The sequence below is a fragment of the Saccostrea cucullata genome, unplaced genomic scaffold (genome assembly GCF_032062105.1).
Source record: "Saccostrea cucullata isolate Sc308-1 unplaced genomic scaffold, CSIRO_AGI_Scuc_v1 ctg5803, whole genome shotgun sequence".
NCBI classification, from domain to species: domain Eukaryota; kingdom Metazoa; phylum Mollusca; class Bivalvia; order Ostreida; family Ostreidae; genus Saccostrea; species Saccostrea cuccullata.
In genome coordinates this window covers 40287-61998 of record NW_026936029.1, presented here as the reverse complement: position 1 = coordinate 61998, position 21712 = coordinate 40287, and the positions used below count along the sequence as shown (strand labels likewise).

Below are 21712 nucleotides of genomic sequence, written 5' to 3'. Positions count from 1 at the left end.
AAATACGTTAAATGTACGTTACCGTACGTAACGTACATTTCAAATATAAAAATCAATTCTCTTCCACAAGCGTACGTTAGACACGCAATATATTGATACTATTTGGACTTGCATATCATAAGAAATGCATCATACAGGTTTCGTATTCAGAAATATATACCAGGTATCAAAATTGTATTACATATAATTGACCTTAATATATTTTTTTTCCTCAGCAGAAACGTTTCTTTTCATTAATTTTGGGATTTAGCCGACCTCCAACCTTTGAAACTTTCCTTTGTGTACACATTTCAGTGTGTGAAAGTATGAGAATACATGAAAATTCGTGCGAGATTCACTTAATTCGAATTTCATGGTAACGTACATTTCAGTCACGTCCATTTCAAATGATCACTTTTCATGTAAAAAATAATTTTTAATTGTGTTTAGCAAAACGTCTTTGCCAGTTTACAGGATACAAGGGGTTGCTTATTCAGAGTCGTCTCATATTTTCTACTTAATATATATTCTTCATGGAAGAATATAGGTAACGTACATTTCTTTCTTATCTCTACGATTGAAAATGTCTTTCATTCCGTAAACATATTTATTGAAGTTGCTCAAATTGTTCAATTTTTTGTTACATTATCTAAATAGGAGTAATTAATCTATTGAAATTTCAAATTTAGCCCATCATTAAATAAAGGAGAACAAAATTATCAGGTGTATAATCTTTGTGTTTGTTTGTAATGTGGTTGAAATAGAATTCAGCGACAGGGACATTGCACAGTACAAATTATTTATTATCACAAAGAAAATGTATTTATTGTTATGAAAAGAAATATATATGATACAAGGTTTAACTTATCAGAAAATTTTTACTTAAGAATCAAAACTATATATTACACAGAGGGGATTCAGAATAATATTTGCCTCCGCGACAGTAACGTACATTTCAAATAGGCTACTATATTTGAATTTGGAACTCCTTAAATACTCTTTCAGATCGATAATTATATGAATATTTATTCATTGTTATATGACTATTTATAATGTTAATTTAGAAATTACATCAGTGGTATTTCTTTTAAATGAAAATGAGGCGACATTATTTGAGCCCTTATATTGAGAATGGGTGTTTAAAGAAAATTACCTGACAAGAACGTATCATTTTGATGGTTTGTTTTGAGGAAGGTTTGTTGATCATTGTAGTACTGTTTAGCAATAGCTAGAGCTGATGTTCCGTAAGTGTACAAATTAGTTCCGACATTCATTTTCTCCACTGCATAGAACAACCTGAAATAACATGAGAAATGAGGGAAAAAATGCATAAATCCTTTGTGGATAAAATGGACAAATAGGCACATTGATATATGATTTCCATGGGCAATTTTATGCATCAGTTATACTAAAAAAGAAGTACATTGTAGTGTGGTCTAACTGAAGATCAGTAATAATTGAATACGGGTTGTATTACTACACGTAAAAGATATAATTCATAATAGTACTTTGCCAAGCTGGGAAGGTCCTGCCTAACCTCCTGTACTTCGTCTGCAAATGAGAAGACTGGTTCCGGCATGCACATAAGAAATCTGCTATACAGTCCATCGTTGTTGTCGGAAGTTTTTCTCTCCTCGTCCAGTCGTTTGCAGATTTCTCCAGGGTGCGACATTCCGGTCAAATTTAAGACAGGACAAGGAATTGCCGTGTTGCCTAATTTATAAATGAATTTCAATTTGAAGCAATTTTGAAGTATTTCAATTTCAAAGCAAAATGTATGAGCTCGATGTAACAGATATATATTTATTATATCATTATTATTATATTTCATAATCATTAAAATTATTATTATATAAGATATATTGCAATACTCTACATACTGTTGCATGTCTGCCGTTTTAGGGAACCACCATTGTACGCAGTAAGATAAATGGTTGTGTCGTAGTCAGACGCACTGCCGGATTTATACAATCCAAGACTTGTTTGCCAAGTTTTTAACTCGTCCCACATCATAATTTGCCTGTTTTCTTGTGTTAGTTGTTTCAAAAGTGATTCCACTGTTGCAGCTACAACACAAAATGTAAAGTTTATTTAATAATTTTTTCATATAATGCTATTATAAAAATAATATGATTTGGAGATTATTACAATTTTTATATTCCTTCCTTATCAAAAACATTTCTGGGTAATTTTTTTTCTTTAATGGGCGTGCCCCTTTTCCCTTTTAGAAAAAAGTAAGTGAATACACGATTGATATGTTGTATTTGTAATTTTTAAAAAATAAAGTCAATTTAATTATGCCAATGTATTAGGAAACAGCTATATGTGTTTGTGCCCCATCAATAAAACATTCGATGATCCCCCTTTTTATAGCTTGTCAATTTTTCATAGTTGATAGTGCCCTGCAACTGAAAGTGTATGTTCTTGCCCCCCCCCCCCCCCCCGAACCACACCCAAACAAAAATGCATTTTATTGGTCTGGCATAAATGTTAATTAATGAGATCATTTTTATTAGCTACTTTCCCCATTTATATTTGTACAGGCACATTTATACATTGTTACGGTGTACTGTGTATTTATGTATAATTCATTTAGTGCGAATCCTTAAGGGAAATTAATAATTTACAACAAATATTTGATTCATATTAGCAAACAGATAATTCTTAGTTGTTTCAATTAAAATCACCTAAGATATGTCTTAAAACAAGCTGGTTGTTGTTCTAAAGTTAGACAAAAATCTTACATTGGTTAATTCGGGAGTTCTGAAAGGGTATCCCCTGTGCAGATTCCACTTCTTGAATGGCTCCCTTTATGATTTCTATGGCAGCAGATTTGTTGGTGCCGGTAAATCCTACTGTAGTGGAATAAATTATTGCCGGCTGCTTCCAGGTTCCCCAAGGACAAACTACAGATTTTCCAAGGAAGTGTCCACAGGCAGCTAAGAATGGTGGAAGCAGAAACTCGGGCGGTATGCTGTTAGCGGAAGAAATATTTTCCAACATATCTCCAGTTTTTTGATCGAAAACATCTCGTAAATAGTATGTCATGGGTAAAACTATTTGTATAATAAAACGATTTATTTTATTATTTAATTTTCTGGAATTAATAATTTGTAGAATTTTAAAATAATACTGCCTCATGATGTTGATCTGTATATGTATGTATGACGTCATAATCAAAGCGTAAAATGTAACGTGAAGTATGGAAAACCGTTGCCGAATTTAAAAAAAAATTGCAATGAATTTCAATGCTATACTGAGACCATTTAGAAGGCTGCAGGACATTTTGACTTGCGTCAATTTAATGAGAATTTTTCCGAAGGGTTTAAAAAATCGGGAAAAAATCATAACTGATGTGCTAAAAAGAACGACAGGAGAAAATGAATATTCAAAAGAAGAAGTAACTGTGGCTACTGAAAAAATGGAGGAGATACTGCCTAGATATGGGGATGCACCAATGATAATTTGTAAAGATTATGTGGAGAGGGAAGTTCTGGATTTTATAAAGGAGAGTGGAGCCAATGATGTGGGTTTGAGAAACCTTTTCCCCCCGGTAGATGTCTGTTGCGGGGCAGTTTTGCATTTCCGGTCTTCGTCGAAGTGTACAGTTTTTGAAAGGAATGGCGGGGGATTTCCTGGACAGCTTCATACTGGGACATGTAAAAAATGTAAAACTGTTTACTCATTAAATTCCCTCAAGTACGGAGATTCAGAAATATACTTTAATGATATTTTGGGACAGCAGTACTTTATGAGCACCAGGGACACTGTGTTCGAAACCCAATTGATTTATGCTGTCGATCGAGATATGTTAGTCTTATTGAAATACATTATACATGTATTTTAAGCTGTACTTCATGTAAATACAATGTTTTCCTATATTTAGTCCCCACCAATTTTTTGTTGTTGTTCGTCGGACTAAGAGAAGCCTGCAAGTGATAAAAAATATTATAACTTTATTTAAAGCCATTATTTTACAGAACATGAAAAAAAATGAACATACAATTACATTGTTTCTGGTTTTTAAATTCAACAGACGTAAAATACTAGTATGAAAATTTTAAACGGAAATAAAACAGGAAGGATCACAGCATTCTCTTGGTGCCGGGAATTTAAATTTCTTTAGTTTTTTTTAATGAGAGCGCTCGAGGTCCACCGAGCAAAAAATTAAATTAGTGTGTCCTTATTAAATGTTTGTAGAATTTTCGTAAAGTGGTGTATTAAATTTTTTTAAATGTACTATTTCATTTCGTCATATTTTATTAAAAAATGAATTAATTTTATTACAGGTATAGAAATGGATCAGCATTTGAAGGAATTTCAAACGCATACAATGATGTAAATTTTGGGGAAGACTGGTCAGTATATAGCAAGGTTAGAGTAATGGACAGAAGGCGATTGTCTGAGGCGTGGTTTAAATGGCATTTGATAGAAATGAAAATCGGTTTGGGGGAGAGAAACATCGATACGTTGGTGTGTTCTGAAGTCGATGCTGAAATACAAAGGATTCTGCCAAGGATACATGAACACTTTACAAAGAAATGGTCTGATAGTCATCATTGTGACAACTGCAAGTCAAAAGGTGTGTAAGTTTAGTAAATATTTAAGCTCGGTATATATTACGTAATTTTTTTTGAAGATGGTTTTTTTTGGAACAACTTCATCGGTCCCCAAGAAAACTCGCTAAAATTTATTGTCGGCGAGGGCGAATTGAGTATGTTTATGAAATAAGAAATATTTAAAGGATAATGATCTTTCGAAAACTGTAGAAGCAAATTTTTTTTTCTAAAATAAGAGGTCATGAACCCTAAGCATTCATACAGTTTGCAGGGCTATGATCTGTAGTCCCTCCGCAAATAATTTTCTAATCCTCAACAGTCGAATAATGTAAGAGGACTAACCCTTATCTCATAAGTGGGTGCAAGACTAACCCTAATCAGTCAAATAACTGTGCGAGGACTAACCCTAATCTCCTAGTTGGGTGCAAGACTAACCCTAATCGGTCAAATAACTGTGCGAAGAATAACTCTGATCTCATAGGTGGCTAGGACTAACCCTAATCTCATAGGTGGCTGCAAGCCTAACCCTAATCAGTCGAATAATTGTATAAGGACTAACCCTAATTTATTAATGTGTGCACGACTAAGCTTAATCAGTAGAATACTTGTGCAAAGACTAGCCCTCATCAGTTTAATGACCTAAATGCTGTTTTGTAGTCCTATGAACGCGAGTATCTTGTTGATTTGGGGGCTGTTAAAGTCTACCTCCGTTGACCGATACAATTTGGGTTAATTCTTATCACCTTAAATATATTTGAATATCTTTAATTATTGAATAAATGTACTCATTTCATTGAAACAGCAAGCAATATATACCCTAAATGTGCTCATCTATCATGGAGTTAGTACCTAAAAAATTATATTCTATGATATAAGTGAATGTAAATTAATTGAAATGTGAGAAACATTTTTAAGTATACCCTATTGAATCTAAAATATTGTATTTTTATTTTAATTAACATTGTGTAAGGTGAGGTTTCGAATACAAATGGTTCGCCTTTAGACGTTTCGTGAGCAAAAACATTGTATAAATTTTATATATATTTAAGATACATGATTTTTCTTTCAGATTGTAGTCAAGCACTTATCATAGATGGTCATATGAAAGGCACCAGACTAGTTTGCGACTTTATGGTAGGCGACATTTGTTGTGAGGAAAGTGGAAGCATTACTGTTGGTTGTAATCAGACGCCTGTCAAAGGTTCCTACTTCTGTGTAAATCACCAGCATTCTCTTATGAAGGTTAATAAGGTAAAGTTTAAATATCACTGATTTTTTTTCATTGTGAAATAATACTGTATTTTAAGAATATTAATCAGGAAATAGATGAATTATTCCATTTTCTTTCTCCTGTAATCTCTCTGTTTTCTCTTGTCAATCCATTTTTACCCATCCCACAACAAATCTTTCTCTCAAAATAAATGTTTTCAAACTACGATACAATTGATCTTTAAAAGAAATATATATATGTCAATATCGGTAAACAAGAATACGAAAGAATCTAGTTGGGAAATAATTTTTTTATTGACATTTAGATTGAAACCCAACCTGATACAGATGAGAATCAACATTCACTGCAGTGTAAAACAGAGAAAAGGAAACAGGCAGCTAACAAACACCGGTCGGCCGGAATATGCTGTGCGGTGTACAACTGTGGGGTAGTTGTGGGTATTACCGAGCTATTTGGTTGCGAATCACTTTCGCAAGTATATGTATTCCTCACTTGGCTTTGGCATGCTGTGCAGCATTTTCCACGATTATTTGCCTATGATGATGCCTGCCATTTAAAGCGCTATGTCAACAGTCGACAAAAAACAGCGGCCGGAAAGTTCATTGCAAATCTTCCAATGGTGGTGGATAAAATGCACTTTAAAAACCATGTTGACAAATGGTGCAAACAAAATGTAAATCCACACAAAGTTAAAGAATTTTGTGACTTAAACACAGAAGCATGTGAACAGACATTTAAGTTTGTTTCCAAATTGAAACATGCAACGAAACATATGACGTATGCAAGCTACAATTTGTTTCATTTGATTATGTGCAACATGTACAATGAAGACAAAATTATAAAGAGTACAAAGAGAATTAAACTTCAAAGCCACTAGAAGATAAGTAGGAAATCATGTAAACAAATGATTAGAAGATATGTTAATTGTACATGCTTATTATTTGAGGAACAGATTATATATTTATAGATCAATATATGATTAATATTTTTAATAAACAAATAAATTTTAAGATAATTTCATACAGTTTTTGGAATATTTAATAATGATTCTATTATTCATCAATTCTTTGTCATCGATGTCCTATCGACGTCATAATTATGACAGCGTCGGCTTACATAAAAGGCTTATGTTTTGATTAAGGTCGATATCGACATTCAATTTTCGATATCGTCGATATCGACATCACATTAGAGTCAATCATAGTTTTGTCGATAGCGACATCACATTAGAGTCAATTATAGTTTTCGTCGATATCGACGTCGATATCGACATTCAATTTTCGATATCGTCGATATCGACATCGCATATGAATCAATTAAAGTTTTTGACGATATCGACGACGATATCGACACCACGCTGCCGATATCGTCGATATCGACATCAGATTAGGTCTTGGACATGTATGAACTGTTGATAATCGGATCCACCGATTATACATGATATAAATACTCGTACATTATACTCTAAAACAAAACCTTGATTTGTAGATGCGAGGGAGTATAGAATAGTCATTACCACCATCATCATTCACTTCTAATAACATCATCAGTAAGTCATTATTCACATCCTCATTAATAAAAAAAGTGTTTATAATTTCACTCTTATAAATACTTTTATTACATGTATATAGTGTAAATGAAAATGACTCTGATTCTGTTGCTTCAGTGTCAAGCTAGACTGATTTGATCATAAACATTTTTCGCATTCTATTGGATCAACCACCACCTTGGATAGGACTGTGAACAACCTCAACCAGGCTTTAATTTCCATTATAAATGGGTGGTAGTTTGCCGGGACAGCCTCCAACCCTTTGCTTGCGAAGATGTAGGAAGAAGAATAACCCATATTGAAGTGGAATAATTCTGTGCGGTTGGGATAGATGCTAGAAAAGCTTAATATGAAGTGGGAAGTGACAGTGAATAGAAACCATTCTGTTAACTGAGGGTACAGTAGAATGTCGAGATTGGAGGTCACAATGGCCTGAGTAGAGGCAAAATAGGGCCCTACAAAAAAGACGGACGCGGGAGCTCTTAGAAGCAAGCGTGATGGTTATGTTTGTATTCTAGCAAATTTTCTTTAACATGATGTATTTTTAAAATCTAACTTTGTCAAACATTTTAAATATTCAGTGTCTTTGTAGTTATTCCTTCCGATTGTAAGAACCGTTGTGCAGATGATCAGATCCGTGGAACATACGATATATACCCCTACAGAACATTAACGATACCAATCAGTGTGTACTGTGATATGACGACAATGGGCGGAGGACGGGCGCAATTTTGAAATCGAGTATAGGCCTGGTACACAGCATGGTAATGCTGACAGTCTATCAAGATGTCCGAACCCAGCCGATTGTAGCTGCTCAGGTGACAGTTTAGAAAGCCTGAAATGTGGACCTTGTATTAAGTGCAGAAGGATATGGAAATAACGAACAGTATTCAATCTCATCGTCCATTAAACAAATATATAAAATAAGAGCAGAGCAAACACGGACCTCCGAAACATCAGAGGTGGGATCAGGTGCCATGGAGGAGTGAGCATCCCCAGCCGACCGGTCACACCCGCCGTGTGCTCGTTGTCATAATCAGGAAATAACGGAAAAAATCCGTGGTCAATTCAGTGTATAAATAATGGACTAACAATTGGTATGAAAAACGTCAGTCAGCATTTCATTCAATGATAAATTGTATTGAGAGCTGAGACTATGGAAACTCAGGAAAACCTTAATCAGGGGGGTGCTATTCGTGTAATGACAAGAAAGCGTGACAGCTCTAAAAATTTACCTGAAGGGACACAATGGATGTCAAAATACAAGTCATCAAGTTTACAATGTCTTCAGATGGAAGATAATGGTATTGGTCCAGTGCTTAAGTGGAAACTGGCAGGAAGTAAACCAGTGTTCAAATATTCTCCAGCAATCAGACATTATGTTTGTTTATGGGATCAACTATGCTTCAAAGAAGGTGTTTTATATAAGGAATGTACAACCACAATGGGTCTTACAATGACACGGTTTATTGTTTAAGAGAAACTTAAATTAGGGATTTTACAACTCTGCCATTGTTCTTTGTGGGCCGGACATTTGGGCATTAAGAAGACCAAACACAGGATTACACAACAGTTCTACTGGTACGAAATGAAAGACTCAGTTAAAACATTCATTCAGTCTTGTGAGTCCTGTGAAGCTAACAAAACACCAAACAAGAATCCTAAAGCCTAGTTAGGAAGCTGTCCCGTGGGCGCACCTTGGGAGCGACTGGGTGTTGATTTCCTTGGTCCGCTGCCAGTAACAAAACAAGGAAACCGCTACATTACATTATGGTATGCAGAGATTATTTCTTCAAGTGGGTCGAAGCTTTTCCAGTGCCTGACCAGACTGCTCGTGCTACTGCAAAAGTTCTACTAGAGATAGTTTCACGTTTTGGTTGTCCATTATCTTTACACTCAGACCAAGGCAGAAATTTTGAATCTAATATAATAGCTGAAATGTGTAGCTTCCTTCAAATAAAGAAAACCAGAACAACGCCTAGAAATCCTAAAGGTAATGGCCTGGTTGAAAGATTCAACCGAACCCTTATCCAGATGATTCGTGCTTATATTATCATGGATGATGAATGGGATATTTACCTTAGTTGTGTTACTGCTGCTTATCGTTCTACCCCTCAGGAGTCTACGGGGTTGACGCCAAACATGCTGATTTTTGGACAGGGGGTCCGCCTTTCCTGTGAGGTCGTTTACAGGCCTGAAACATTAACAAAAGAATTAACCTCATCCTATGGTAACTATGTTGAGGAAATAAGAAGTCAACTTAATAAAGCACATGAAATATGTCGCAAATCTTTGGGACGAGCATCTGAACGCCAGAAAAACTTCTACGACTCTAAGGAACAGTTATTCAGTTGGTGACATAGTATGGAAACTAAACGAGAACATATATGTTGGAGAATGTGCCAAACTACAACCTGTCTACATAGGAACATGTGTTGTGGTCAAAGTCCACAGTGACCTTGTCTTTGAGATACAACTTGATGCCCGTGGTCAGCGAAAAGTTGTAAATCACAATAAATTACTGCCGTATCGTGGAAGTCAGCCACCGAAGTGGGTCCAGAACATTGTACAAAAATTAAGGAAAATTTAGTTAGGTGCCAGTTGGACTAGCGCAGTATTGTGATTTTCTTATGTATACATGTTATGATGTTTTCATTTCCTTAATAAAAAGAGTTTACCTGATTAAAGGATCAAATGAATTACTTGTATTGTGAACAAGTCTCAACCTATGTATAGGAGGGGGATCCTGATTTATTAGGCAGAGATGATATTTGAAAATTTACTTTAGGATGTACCAATATTTGTTGTTGGTTGTGATTTACCAACCATGTTGTTGGTTTATATAATACATATTTACCAGTAATATGATATTGGTTCTTACATTTAAGATGTCTTCCTTAAGATTGTCGTCTGCCGGGAAGAGGGGGCATGTCTATTAGTGTAAGCCATGTGGGTTTCGTGGTGAGAAGCTGGATGTGACAAACCATATCTATGTAAAACATCTTAGATATGAGGACTATCCATATCATTGTTCACTGTGTGATTTTTCCGCAGTCCAGAAAGCAAAATTTCTGAAGCACAGCAAGTGGTACCTTCAACATAAGCTGAGGACAGGAGAGACGGCCGACGCTGGGGGGTCAGGCTTCATGACAGTGAGAGACAATTCGAAGGAGATGCTGCAACCCTTGACAGTAGAGGAATCGATCTCACATTGGGAATCGAAGAAGAGGCCAGCCAAGAGTCTTCCTACTTCCACATCCTCCGTGCCATCTTCGTCGCTCTCATCCTCTGGCTCCCTGTCCTCCTTTCCACCACTGTCGTTGCCATCTTCGATGCTTCCATCTTTTCCACCACAGTCGCTGACGTCCTCCAGCTCATTGACAACCTTGCCACCGCTGTTGCTGACGTCCTCCAGCTCATTGCCATCCTTTCCGTCGCAGTCGCTGCTTTCAACCTTGACACAGGTGTCGCTGCCATCCTCTGGTTCCTCGTTACCACCTCCTCCATCACCTGTCACAGCTACTCTGCCATTCGCTCCAGAATCTTCCCTGCCAGAGCTGCTGACCGAGGAGGATCAGCAGCTGATTAAAGAGTTTTTTTATACAGGAGCCCGTCGAGCCTGAGATTTCCCTGCGGGAGGAGAATGCCCGCCTCCAGAAAGAGATTGACCGGCAGAAGCGTGTCATCCAGAAGAATCAGGTCACCATATCAGACCTGGAGAAGAGGTTGGATTCTGGAGTTGGTTCTCAATCGAATGTGAAGTTCATTCATGATGGCCCCGGCGAGGGTGAGCGCTACAATCCAGTTCCCCGCAGAAGGTCCCCGAGGAAACAACCTAAGAGGTTGCAGTTTGTGGTAACCATTTCAAGAATAATCCTTCCAAAGCCAGCACACAGAGCTACAGAGCACCAGTCGCCATTAGATGATCTTTTCTGGCCAGATCGTAGATTCAGTAGACCTTATAAGAGACATTAGATTGATATCATTATTTATAAGAGCAGTAAGTGTAAGTAAGTCAAAGTAATGTAAGTTAGGGAAATATTTATCTTAATATTTGTAATTAATTGGGAGATGAAGGATATGGAAATAACGAACAGTATTCAATCTCAACGTCCATTAAACAAATATACAAAATAAGAGCAGAGCAAACACGGACCTCCGAAACATCAGAGGTGGGATCAGGTGCCATGGAGGAGTGAGCATCCCCTGCCGACCGGTCACACCCGCCGTGTGCTCGCTGTCATAATCAGGAAATAACGGGAAAAAATCCGTGGTCAATTCAGTGTATAAATAATGGTATGAAAAACTTCAGTCAGCATTTCATTCAATGATAAATCGTATTTGCTGACAAGTTCATTGTATCGACCATATAATTTACGAAAGCACTGTCCCTTAATATATTTTGTAGTTCAGGAACTCAGTTGTAATGCCATATATAACTTGCTTATAATTTCTTGGTGTAAAGGAGATATTTTTTCAATTGGTTTAAAATTAACAATATATTTTATGTTCAGTGTTGCTGTAAAGATTTTAATCTTTTCAAAATCGCTTGAAGTATCATGATTACTTTCAAATTAGTTTATCCTATAATTTTATTTACTTAAATTGTTGGGGAAGAATTAGGATCGGAGTGATGAACCCTCCTGCTCGAGGTTGGATCGGGTGCCATGGAGGAGTGAACATCCCCTGCCGACCATTCAATCTCAAAGTCCATTAAACAATATAAAAAAACAGCAGAGCAAACACGGACCTTCGAAACATCAGAGGTGGGATCAGGTCCCATAGAGGAGTGAGCATCCCCTGCCGACCGGTCACACCCGCCGTGTGCTTGTTGTCATAGTCAGGATATAACGGAAATATTCCGTCGTCAATTCAGTATATAAATAATGGACTAACAATTCGTATGAAAAACGTCAGTCAGCATTTGACTCAATGATAAATTGTATTTGTTGACATAGTCATTGTGTCGACCATAGAACTTACGAAATGATGACTTTAAACGAGACTACTGATATTCTTGTTTAGGAACTAAAGGACACAAAAAAAAACCTACGGAGGAAGTAAGTATGTTATTTAAGAATTACTGAACAACATTATTCAAGAGGAAGAATGCTGTCCAAATAGTTAAAATTAAGAGACATGCATATCATACAGCAATGTCTGTTGATATCTTTTGTAGTTTAGGAACTCAATTGTGATGCCATATATAACTTTCTTCTACGTTCTTGGTGTAAGGGAGATAATTCTAAACATATGATTTGCCCAATATAAACATTCAATATTTTTTATGTTTCTTTTTGCTGTTTAAGTACTTCTTGTCCTTTTGAGTGTTACAAATTATGTTGGTATCTGTAATACCCCAATAGGACCATGATTGGAAAATAAAATTTATTCCATTCTATTCTGTAATAGATATTTAAATCTGATACCTAGTTATGCTTGTCACAGTCAAAGGAGGACTATCCTTTGGGTTACTTTCTTCTGATCCTGTTAACAACATAGAAGATGGTGAATAACATAAGCTTGATGAGCCTTTAGATTAGAACAGCTAAAAAGAATCTACAAAGCTCATAACCATCAGAGAAATCACTTTTTATAATATGTTACCTTGAATACATTGTGTGTTTCGTATTGATTGATTATGTGTTATTCAACGTCCCTCTTGAGAATGTTTCTCTCATATGGAGAGGCCACCACTTGCCGGTGGAGAGCTGCATGGAAGGATCTTTCTCGTACCAGCACTTACTGCGACACGGGACCTCGGTTTACACGGTTTCATCCGAAGGACCGGTCTGCACGTCCCACAATGGGATTCGAACCAGCGACGTAAGGATTCCCGTCCTAAAAGATTTATAAAGAAGAGAAATCCCTCTCTTAACCTAGTGTAAGCATTCCTCCAAATCCTTCTTGAGGAATATTAAAAGACTGATGTAGTCCCTATGACGTAAGTTTGGAGTCGAAATGTAAAAGGAGTGAAGGAATGAAGGCAAGGGGGAGGGGACTCTCCCTCTCCTCGGAGGAGGCCTTCCTTCGTTTTCTGCTCGGGGGGGGGGGGGGGGGGGGGGGGTTCAGGCCGACATTAACTTTGATCTGTAGGGACTTGGGGACAAAGCTAAGAATTTTCGGTGGAAATAAGTGCTAGTAAGAAACATGCATTATAAATATTTCATGAATACTAATAATTCAGGCTACAACAAAAGAACCCTCCCCTGTCTGCTGAGAAAGCCTTCCCCCGGCTTCAGATTGAGATACAGGTGTGGTCTCTCCAAACTTGGGTATTTAGGAACTGGGTGATATAAAGCAACTGTGGAGGATGTAAGTATGTTGTTTGATTTTATATTAATTTATCAATATGAAATATATTCAAAGCAGGGCATTTTTATCTACACGGCGGATGTGACCGGTCAGCAGGGGATACATAATTTTTTACCATAATTTTTTTTCAAAACCCATTTTTTTCAGAATGTTTATGTAATATACATTTTTGTATCCTCATTTTGAATGATATCTAGATACCATGACTGAAAATGTAAATTTAGAAACATGACACAGATCTGCCAACACTGTTCTTTATTTTAGAGCTGGTTCCCTTAACATCTAATTTGTATGAATTCATAAACTGCTCAACTTTTTCCGTTAATTATCTAATTTACCGTATTGGAAACAAATTATCATAAAACATTGGTGTGGATTTGTTTTTAATATATGACTGCCGTCATGAGAAAAGGGCCCTTAAGGTCAAATTTTCACAAATTGACTTTTTGGTAAATTTTAATAGCCGGACTCTTTCTGAATGCAAATATACATAAATTTTGAAAATATCTCACTTTTTCGGTATTTTATGAGCATTTTAGTGAGGCGCTCCAAAAATAACTTTGACGTTACTCACGTAACGTAATGACGTCGCCTGCGTCTAATTTAATTTTCAATAAATCTTAAAATTACATGTTATTTGAATAACTTCAATCGTTTTCAGAATTAAAAACATGAGAAAGTATTTAATTTTTTTCTTCCAAGCGACTAGTATGTACCTATTCTAAAGGGATTTCATATGTTATTGCTATTTTCATGCTAATTTCAGAGCAGATCAAGTTGTGCCGTTAAACAAACTGAAGTTCTGCTTGACAAAGTTGTTTATTGCTCCTCCAGTGAGGGTGAAAACTGTAAAATTACAATCAAAGAGTTACCAAGAGAAAACTGTCAATATTACATAATAATCCAATCCATAATTCATACTATGCCAAATATAGAAAAATTGGGACAAGGAAGGTTTTTAGGCTTAAACAATTAATGACAGGTAAATATTCTATAGATTCATAATTACTGTTTTATCTCAACAGAATAAAATGTTATTAAATTGTGTAATATACTGATAACAAGACATTATTGACAGAACTCGAAAGTAAACTATGTTTTACATTATGCCAAATTGACGCATAGACAAAAACTTGCAGAAATAAACTGACTTAAGAACATATGACAATAAATTGCAAGGTTAAAAATTGACAATCTGAAGATAATTAAAGCTTCCTATAATGCTTATCTAAATACTTACTTCATAGTGCGTCAAAATACACCAAACATGAATTGTGCAAATAATTCTCGAGCACATGTAAACAACGGAAGAACTATAATAAAATTCAAACCAATCCGGAAAAACAATTCCGCATTCACCACACTCCCCTTCCAATTTTCACAAAAATTGCCATTTATCTAAATAAATACTTATACATAATTCAAAGGGTAAATATGCCTTTCGTATCCAAAAAATACATTTGGTTTATGTTGTAAACACAAAAAATATAAATGTTGTAACAAGAATTATAGTTCACTTGACTACTGTGTTACAAATAAATGTATCATAACATCAAAATAAAAGCTTTGGAAATTTCTGAACACATATTGGCATACAACAATGCACAATCAGCCGCACAACAAATAAATCACTCACAATCAAGTAAATGAATCAGTTCTGTAATAGGTCTCACATATGAAGTACGAATGTCGTCACGAACAATGGTGACCTTGACCTTGCGAATGACATCGTCCTTGCTTGGGAATACTTCATCGACAACACCAACGGGCCACATGTTTCGATGAGAACTGTCGTCCTTGACTAGAACCACATCACCGACCTTGAATGTTGACCCTGGTAACTGCCATTTCCTGCGAGTTTGCAGACAGTGGATGTACTCAAGCCGCCATCTATGCCAGAAGTCATCCGCCAGTTTTTGAACCAACTTCCACTGACTTCTCATAGCATCTTTATCTCCAAATCCTGTAACGTTCATGGGTGTAGAGAAGTTATGTCCTTTCTGTGTAAGGATCATGGACGGAGAGAGAACAGATGGAGCTTCCGGATCACTGGAAATGGGTAACAAAGGGCGAGTATTCATGATGGCACTCACCTCACTCATGAAGGTATTTAGAACATCAAAGTTTAAGTCCTTCGGTCTGTTCTCCAACAGCAAAGCATCCAGTATACGACGACAGGAACCTATCAGGCGTTCCCAGGCGCCTCCAAAATGATGAGCATAGGGCGGGTTGAAAACCCAGGTAGATCCACACTTTGTCAGATAGTCATGGACTGTCCCACTTTCATCAAAAGTTGCACTTATCCCTAGCTCCTTCATTGCCCCAATAAAGTTCGTACCCCTATCCGAACGAAACTGGCGTACAGGGCCACGAATCGCCATGAATCGTCTCAGGGCATTGATGAAAGCTTCACTACTCATATCTCCAACCAATTCTATGTGTACTGCTCTTGACACTAGGCAGGTGAAAAGAATGGCCCAATACTTGGATGTAGTTCTAACACCTCTGGTAGTTTTCTTTACAATGACTGGCCATGGTCCAAAGGTGTCTACCCCTACGAAACTAAATGGAGGCCCAGGCTCAATTCTTTCAAGGGGAAGGTCAGCCATTTTTGTCCATCCTAGATTCCCACGCAATTTCTTGCACAAAACACATGACCTAATCAAAGAATTTACAAGTCTGCGGAATCCAACAACCCAGAAACCCGCACTTCTGATGGCTCCTTCCGTCATGTGCCTCCCCTGATGATGAACTTCTTCATGATAGTGACGTACTAACAATGTAGCAACATGGTTGTCCTTGGGAATAATAATAGGTTGTGTAGTTACGTCAGAAATCTTCATATGTTTGACTCGACCGCCCACACGCAGGATGCCATTTTGGTCTAACACTGGGTTAAGGGGAATCAAAGAGCTGTTCCGTGGTGGGTGTTTTCCTCCTTTGATTGCAAGGATCTCCGATGAATATCTGTCATGTTGAGTCTGCTTAATAATAAAATGTTCAGCATCTTCTTTTAGAGCGACTGTATTTGGTTTGTCAGATTTGGTTCTACTCAAAAGTCCTTTGAGGCGCGCAATAGCACGAACCAGACTTGCCCATGTAGAAAATTTTTCAAACCGCTCACACCATGTAGACATACTTCTGGGTTGAGAAGAATCTGATCCCTGGGAAATTACTGCAGTCTTTGAACAAGTCACCTGTTTACGAACTTCCTCATCTGTCTCGGGATCAACAAGGTCATAGGTTGGAGGTTGATCTGCACATTGTTCGCTATTTCTCAGGAAGTCAGGTCCTAAAAGCCAGCTGCTCAAAGGGAGTTCTCTGGTGCTGCAACCACGAGTCGCAACATCAGCTGGGTTCTGTTCAGACATCACGTATCTCCAGCATTCTGGACCACAGAATGACCGTATTCTGCTCACCCTATTCGACACATACACGTGAAATCTCTTAGCGTCATTGGAGATGTATCCCAAAACGACTTGGCTATCTGTGTAGAAGGTAAAGGCATCTTTGGAAACTTGCAGTTGTTCTCTGATAATTTCTGCCATCTCAACAGCCAGAACCGAGGCGCATAGTTCAAGCCTTGGGATCGTGTGCCCGTGTGTGGGGGCAACTTTGGCCTTCCCAAGAAGAAATCCTAACTCCGCATGTTCTTTGTGGAACACTTTCAAGTATGCCACGGCAGCCACTGCCTCCTTTGACGCATCAGAAAAAATGTGCACTTCCAAATGTGATGCCAGTTGTGTGGAAAGTTGGCAATACCTACGGGGTATATGAACTGTTTCAAGAGCATTAAGTGAATCTACCCATCCTTCCCATTTGATCTGAAAGCTGTTTGGGAGTAGGTCGTCCCAGCCAATTTTTGAAGTCATAGCATCCCGCAGAAGCATCTTCCCCACCACAGTCACCGGGGCTGTAAACCCGATGGGGTCAAAAAGGCAATTTATGACCGACAGGACGCCTCGTCGTGTGTAAGGCCTTGGTTCCTTGTTTACTCTGAATATGAACTTGTCCATTTCAATATTCCACGCAATGCCCAAGCTCCTTTGTTCAGGTAAGTTGTCCTGCATTATGTCGAGTCCAATGAGATCTTTGCTGAGGTCCTCTTGTTGGAAATGTTGCAAAATCTCAACCGAATTAGACGTAATCTTGTGTAAGCGTAAACGACCTCCATCATAGAGAGCATCTTGAGTGCGCTTGAGAAGATCTACTGCCTCCGATACAGTACTAAAGCTCATCAGTCCATCATCAACATAAAAATTATGAGAGACAAAGTGTTGAATGTCCAGGTCCGCAGATGAAACTGACTTCCTTAACCCAAATGTTGCCACTGAAGGACTGGGACTATTCCCGAATACATGTACTGTCATCCTAAATTCCTCTAAAGGAGCCTTCAAGTCATGGTTAGGATGCCACAAGAAACGAAGGTGATCACGGTGGTCTCTCTTCACACGGAAATTATGGAACATCTGCTCCACATCTGCCATCACAGCATACTTTTCCAATCGAAATCTCATTAACACACCTTGTAAATTGTTGGAAAGATCTGGTCCTTTCATCAAGGAATCATTCAAGGAGACTCCCTCGTAGCGTGCAGATGAGTCAAAGACAACCCTTATAGATCCTGGTTTCTTTGGATGATATACGCCAAACATTGGCAAATACCATCGTTCTACGTCATCTTCAAGCACAGGTGCTTTCTCTGCATGGCCCCTATCGAATAGCTTTACCATAAACTCCTTGACATGCTCAAACTTCTCTGGGTTGTGTTGTAGGTTCTTGTCGAATGACCTTGCACGCTGCAATGCCTGTGGTTTGTTGTCAGGTAGGTGTGGACGATTCTGCTTAAAAGGAAGGGGGGCCACCCAGTGTCCACTGTCATCCCTCTCGAATGATGTGTCCATTAACTTCAGGAATTCTCTGTCTTCTATCGACAGTCCTATCTTTTCATCATGTTCGGTTTTCTGGAACAGTCTATCATTAACTAACAACTCGTTGTTACATGGTTCAAAGGTTGAGGGCCTACCATTCCTCAACGCAAATGTTTTGAAAGTCCTGACTTCTGGCAGGTGGGCTCCACCAAGACAAACTTGGCCAACAATGACCCATCCTAAGGCAAGCCTCTGTGCAAATGGCTCATCTTCCTCCCCAACTATCTGCTCATGAACTATGTGAGCACTCGTAAGGTCTCTACCTATCAAAAGTTCTATGTTCGCCGTTTCAATAAGTGGGGGGACTTCAGATGCAATGCACTTCAGGTGCGGATACTGCGTCGCGACCTGGCAGGATGGAATTTCATCTCTATTACTAGGTAAGTCATTACACTCTATCAAATCTGGAAACTTCAGCTGACAAGTGCCATCTAGGGATTCAACTGTGTAACCAGTACCAACTCTTCCAGTTGCCGAAACTGTTCCAGTGCAGGACACAAGTGTATAAGGGACATCACCACCATCATCCTTGAAGTAGTTGAAGACTGAGGAAGTGGCCAGTGACCGGTTGCTCTGATCATCGATAATCGCATAAACTACCATTGACTTCCTTGGATTAGCAATTGTGCTAACTCGAACAGGTACTATCTTCGCACAAGACTTACTCATTCCATGCACCTTCGTACAGGCTGAAGAGACAGTGGGTACGTTCTCCCCTTCATAAGGATTCCCCCTTTTGTCCTTCACAGCATATTGTTCAGAATCTTGTGTCTCTGTTGATTCTTCATGAAGGGCTGTGGGATGTGATGATGCTTGACACACACTACACTTGACGTCTGCTTTACAGTTCTTGGCCCTATGCTTCTTGCCGCTGCAACATTTGAAGCATATTCCATTTGTCAAGATTATTTTCTTACGTTCTCCAATAGGCTTTTGGCGAAAAGGTACACAGTTGTTCAAAGAATGTTGACTGTTCTTATGTAGTGGACACATGTCTGACACATTGGTAGAAATGGCCTCTGTCTTTCTAGCCTGTACTTTAGGCACTGGGAAAGTCTTGTTCACAGAAAACTTGCCAGAGGTTTGTCTAGGCTGCTGTGCTTGGAAGTTTGACTGTTTCCTGGCGCCTTTCTTCTCGAACTGAAATGCAGGATCATTCTTCATTTCTGCCGTATTTTCCAGAAAATTGAGGAAAACTGAAAAAGGTGGATAAGTCACCCCAGCGCTTCGCTTGTATTTTGTAGCCTCTGAAGTCCACTTGTCCTTCAGGTTCCATGGAAGTTTTTCAACAAGTTCATTCACACCTTTCTTAGAGTCAAAGTAACTGAACAACACTCCAAACTGAGGTTGGCTCTTTAATGATGCGATTTCAGATGCTAGATCTGCTAAGTCGTATAGTAGATGAAAGTGATCTGAGGTAATTTCTGGAAAGTCCTTTATTTTCTTCAGAATGTAGTTTTCAATCTGTTCCGCAGCTCCAAAGCGCCTTTCTAGTCTTTCCCAGATTTTCTTGATTGCTATACTTGGACTGCTCGCGTTGCAGGCTCTTATCGTCTTAGCTTGCCTCGAAGATTCTGGTCCAAGTTTCTCACACAATAGCTCCAGTCTTTCTGTGTCTGTAGCTCCAAGCTCTTCCATAATGCCGTTAAATCCCATCTTCCAGGAAATAAACATCATTGGATTATCATCGAATGTCGAGAGTCTTGATAGTATTAAGTCTCTTTTAACTAGGTGTTTTGTGAACACGTCGATCATTGATAGTCCATTCCCTGGTGGTACAAACGGTTGAGCTTCAGGATTCAACTGTGTCCTGGGGACATTGTCATTAGAAGGGGAAGAGAAAGACTGTGCAGGTGTGGACATTACTACAGCCTCTTTCTGTGAATCATCAATTTTTGGACTGTTTGTCTCGGAGACCTTTCCTGCATTTTCATGCTTCTTGCGTTCCTCCTCGTACCTTGGAAGAAGTTCTAAGTATTCTTCAGTCTTCGACCTGCTTGACAAACTTGGCGCAAGCTCTCGTAAGCGTGGTTCATCTTTTAGGACACTTAGTTCACTTTCAACCATCTTCATCTCTCGCTGTGCTCTAAAGCGTTTCAGTTGTGCTTCAAGTGCTAACTCCTCATCTAGATGTTTCAGCATGGTGCGATGAGCTTCTAATTTCGCCTCTTTCTGTCGAAGAATGGACTCCATAGAGCGGTTGGAAGCCTTACTTGAAGAAATCGTCCGCTGAGTAAGCGCTCTAAACGACCTTTGTGACATGTGGTCTTCTTCTTTAGAAATCCTTGATTGATTTATCAGCCGCTCAATCCTGCTTCTAGCCACATTCATCTTTGCCAGTAGAGTCTCTTTAATCAACAAATGTGATGCAAGTTCATTTGCACTTTCCTCTGATCTAGTAGCTCTTAAGTATTCACAGAAAGAATTTGACTCCTTCTCGTACGCATCGAAGCCTTTCTTCAAAAGCTCGTCTACTGATTTAAGGGTACTAGCGTCACTGCTTGATCTGTCGATTTCATCGAAACATTCCCTCCATTCATTCCTAATGTTGCTCAATTTGCGTTGAAATGTCTCTACCCTCACTTTGTACTCCTCTTGAGCCGGTACAGTCAACGTTCTATAACGTGAGCTTCTTCTTAAAGGGTCTGCAGACAAACTCATCCTGGTGACTCCTATGTGACTTTCTATGAATTTTCACTGTGCCGTTAAACAAACTGAAGTTCTGCTTGACAAAGTTGTTTATTGCTCCTCCAATGAGGGTGAAAACTGTAAAATTACAATCAAAGAGTTACCAAGAGAAAACTGTCAATATTACATAATAATCCAATCCATAATTCATACTATGCCAAATATAGAAAAATTGGGACAAGGAAGGTTTTTAGGCTTAAACAATTAATGACAGGTAAATATTCTATAGATTCATAATTACTGTTTTATCTCAACAGAATAAAATGTTATTAAATTGTGTAATATACTGATAACAAGACATTATTGACAGAACTCGAAAGTAAACTATGTTTTACATTATGCCAAATTGACGCATAGACAAAAACTTGCAGAAATAAACTGACTTAAGAACATATGACAATAAATTGCAAGGTTAAAAATTGACAATCTGAAGATAATTAAAGCTTCCTATAATGCTTAT

The 21712-nt window shown here is 38.1% G+C and overlaps 2 protein-coding genes across 2 annotated transcripts; one reads left to right on the top strand and one right to left on the bottom strand.

Moving 5' to 3' along the window:
• Nucleotides 1-1132: 1132 nt before the first annotated feature.
• Nucleotides 1133-3027, bottom strand: LOC134244630 (uncharacterized; the record flags this gene model as incomplete). Its single annotated transcript, XM_062726889.1, has 4 exons — nucleotides 2724-3027; nucleotides 1860-2045; nucleotides 1488-1692; nucleotides 1133-1275 (listed from the first exon to the last, which is right to left on the bottom strand). Coding segments are annotated over exons 1-4 (838 nt in total), but the record flags the coding sequence as incomplete, so codon positions are not given.
• A 6061-nt stretch (nucleotides 3028-9088) lies between these two features.
• LOC134244629 (uncharacterized protein K02A2.6-like) lies at nucleotides 9089-9676 on the top strand. Its single transcript, XM_062726888.1, has one exon. The coding sequence runs from the start codon at nucleotides 9089-9091 to the stop codon at nucleotides 9674-9676; it is 588 nt and encodes a 195-aa protein (XP_062582872.1).
• The last annotated feature ends 12036 nt before the right edge of the window (nucleotides 9677-21712 follow it).

Excerpts from the sequence above, each read along its gene's own strand:
- LOC134244629 (XM_062726888.1), top strand. The coding sequence starts at position 9,089 with ATGGTATGCAGAGATTATTTCTTCAAGTGGGTCGAAGCTTTTCCAGTG.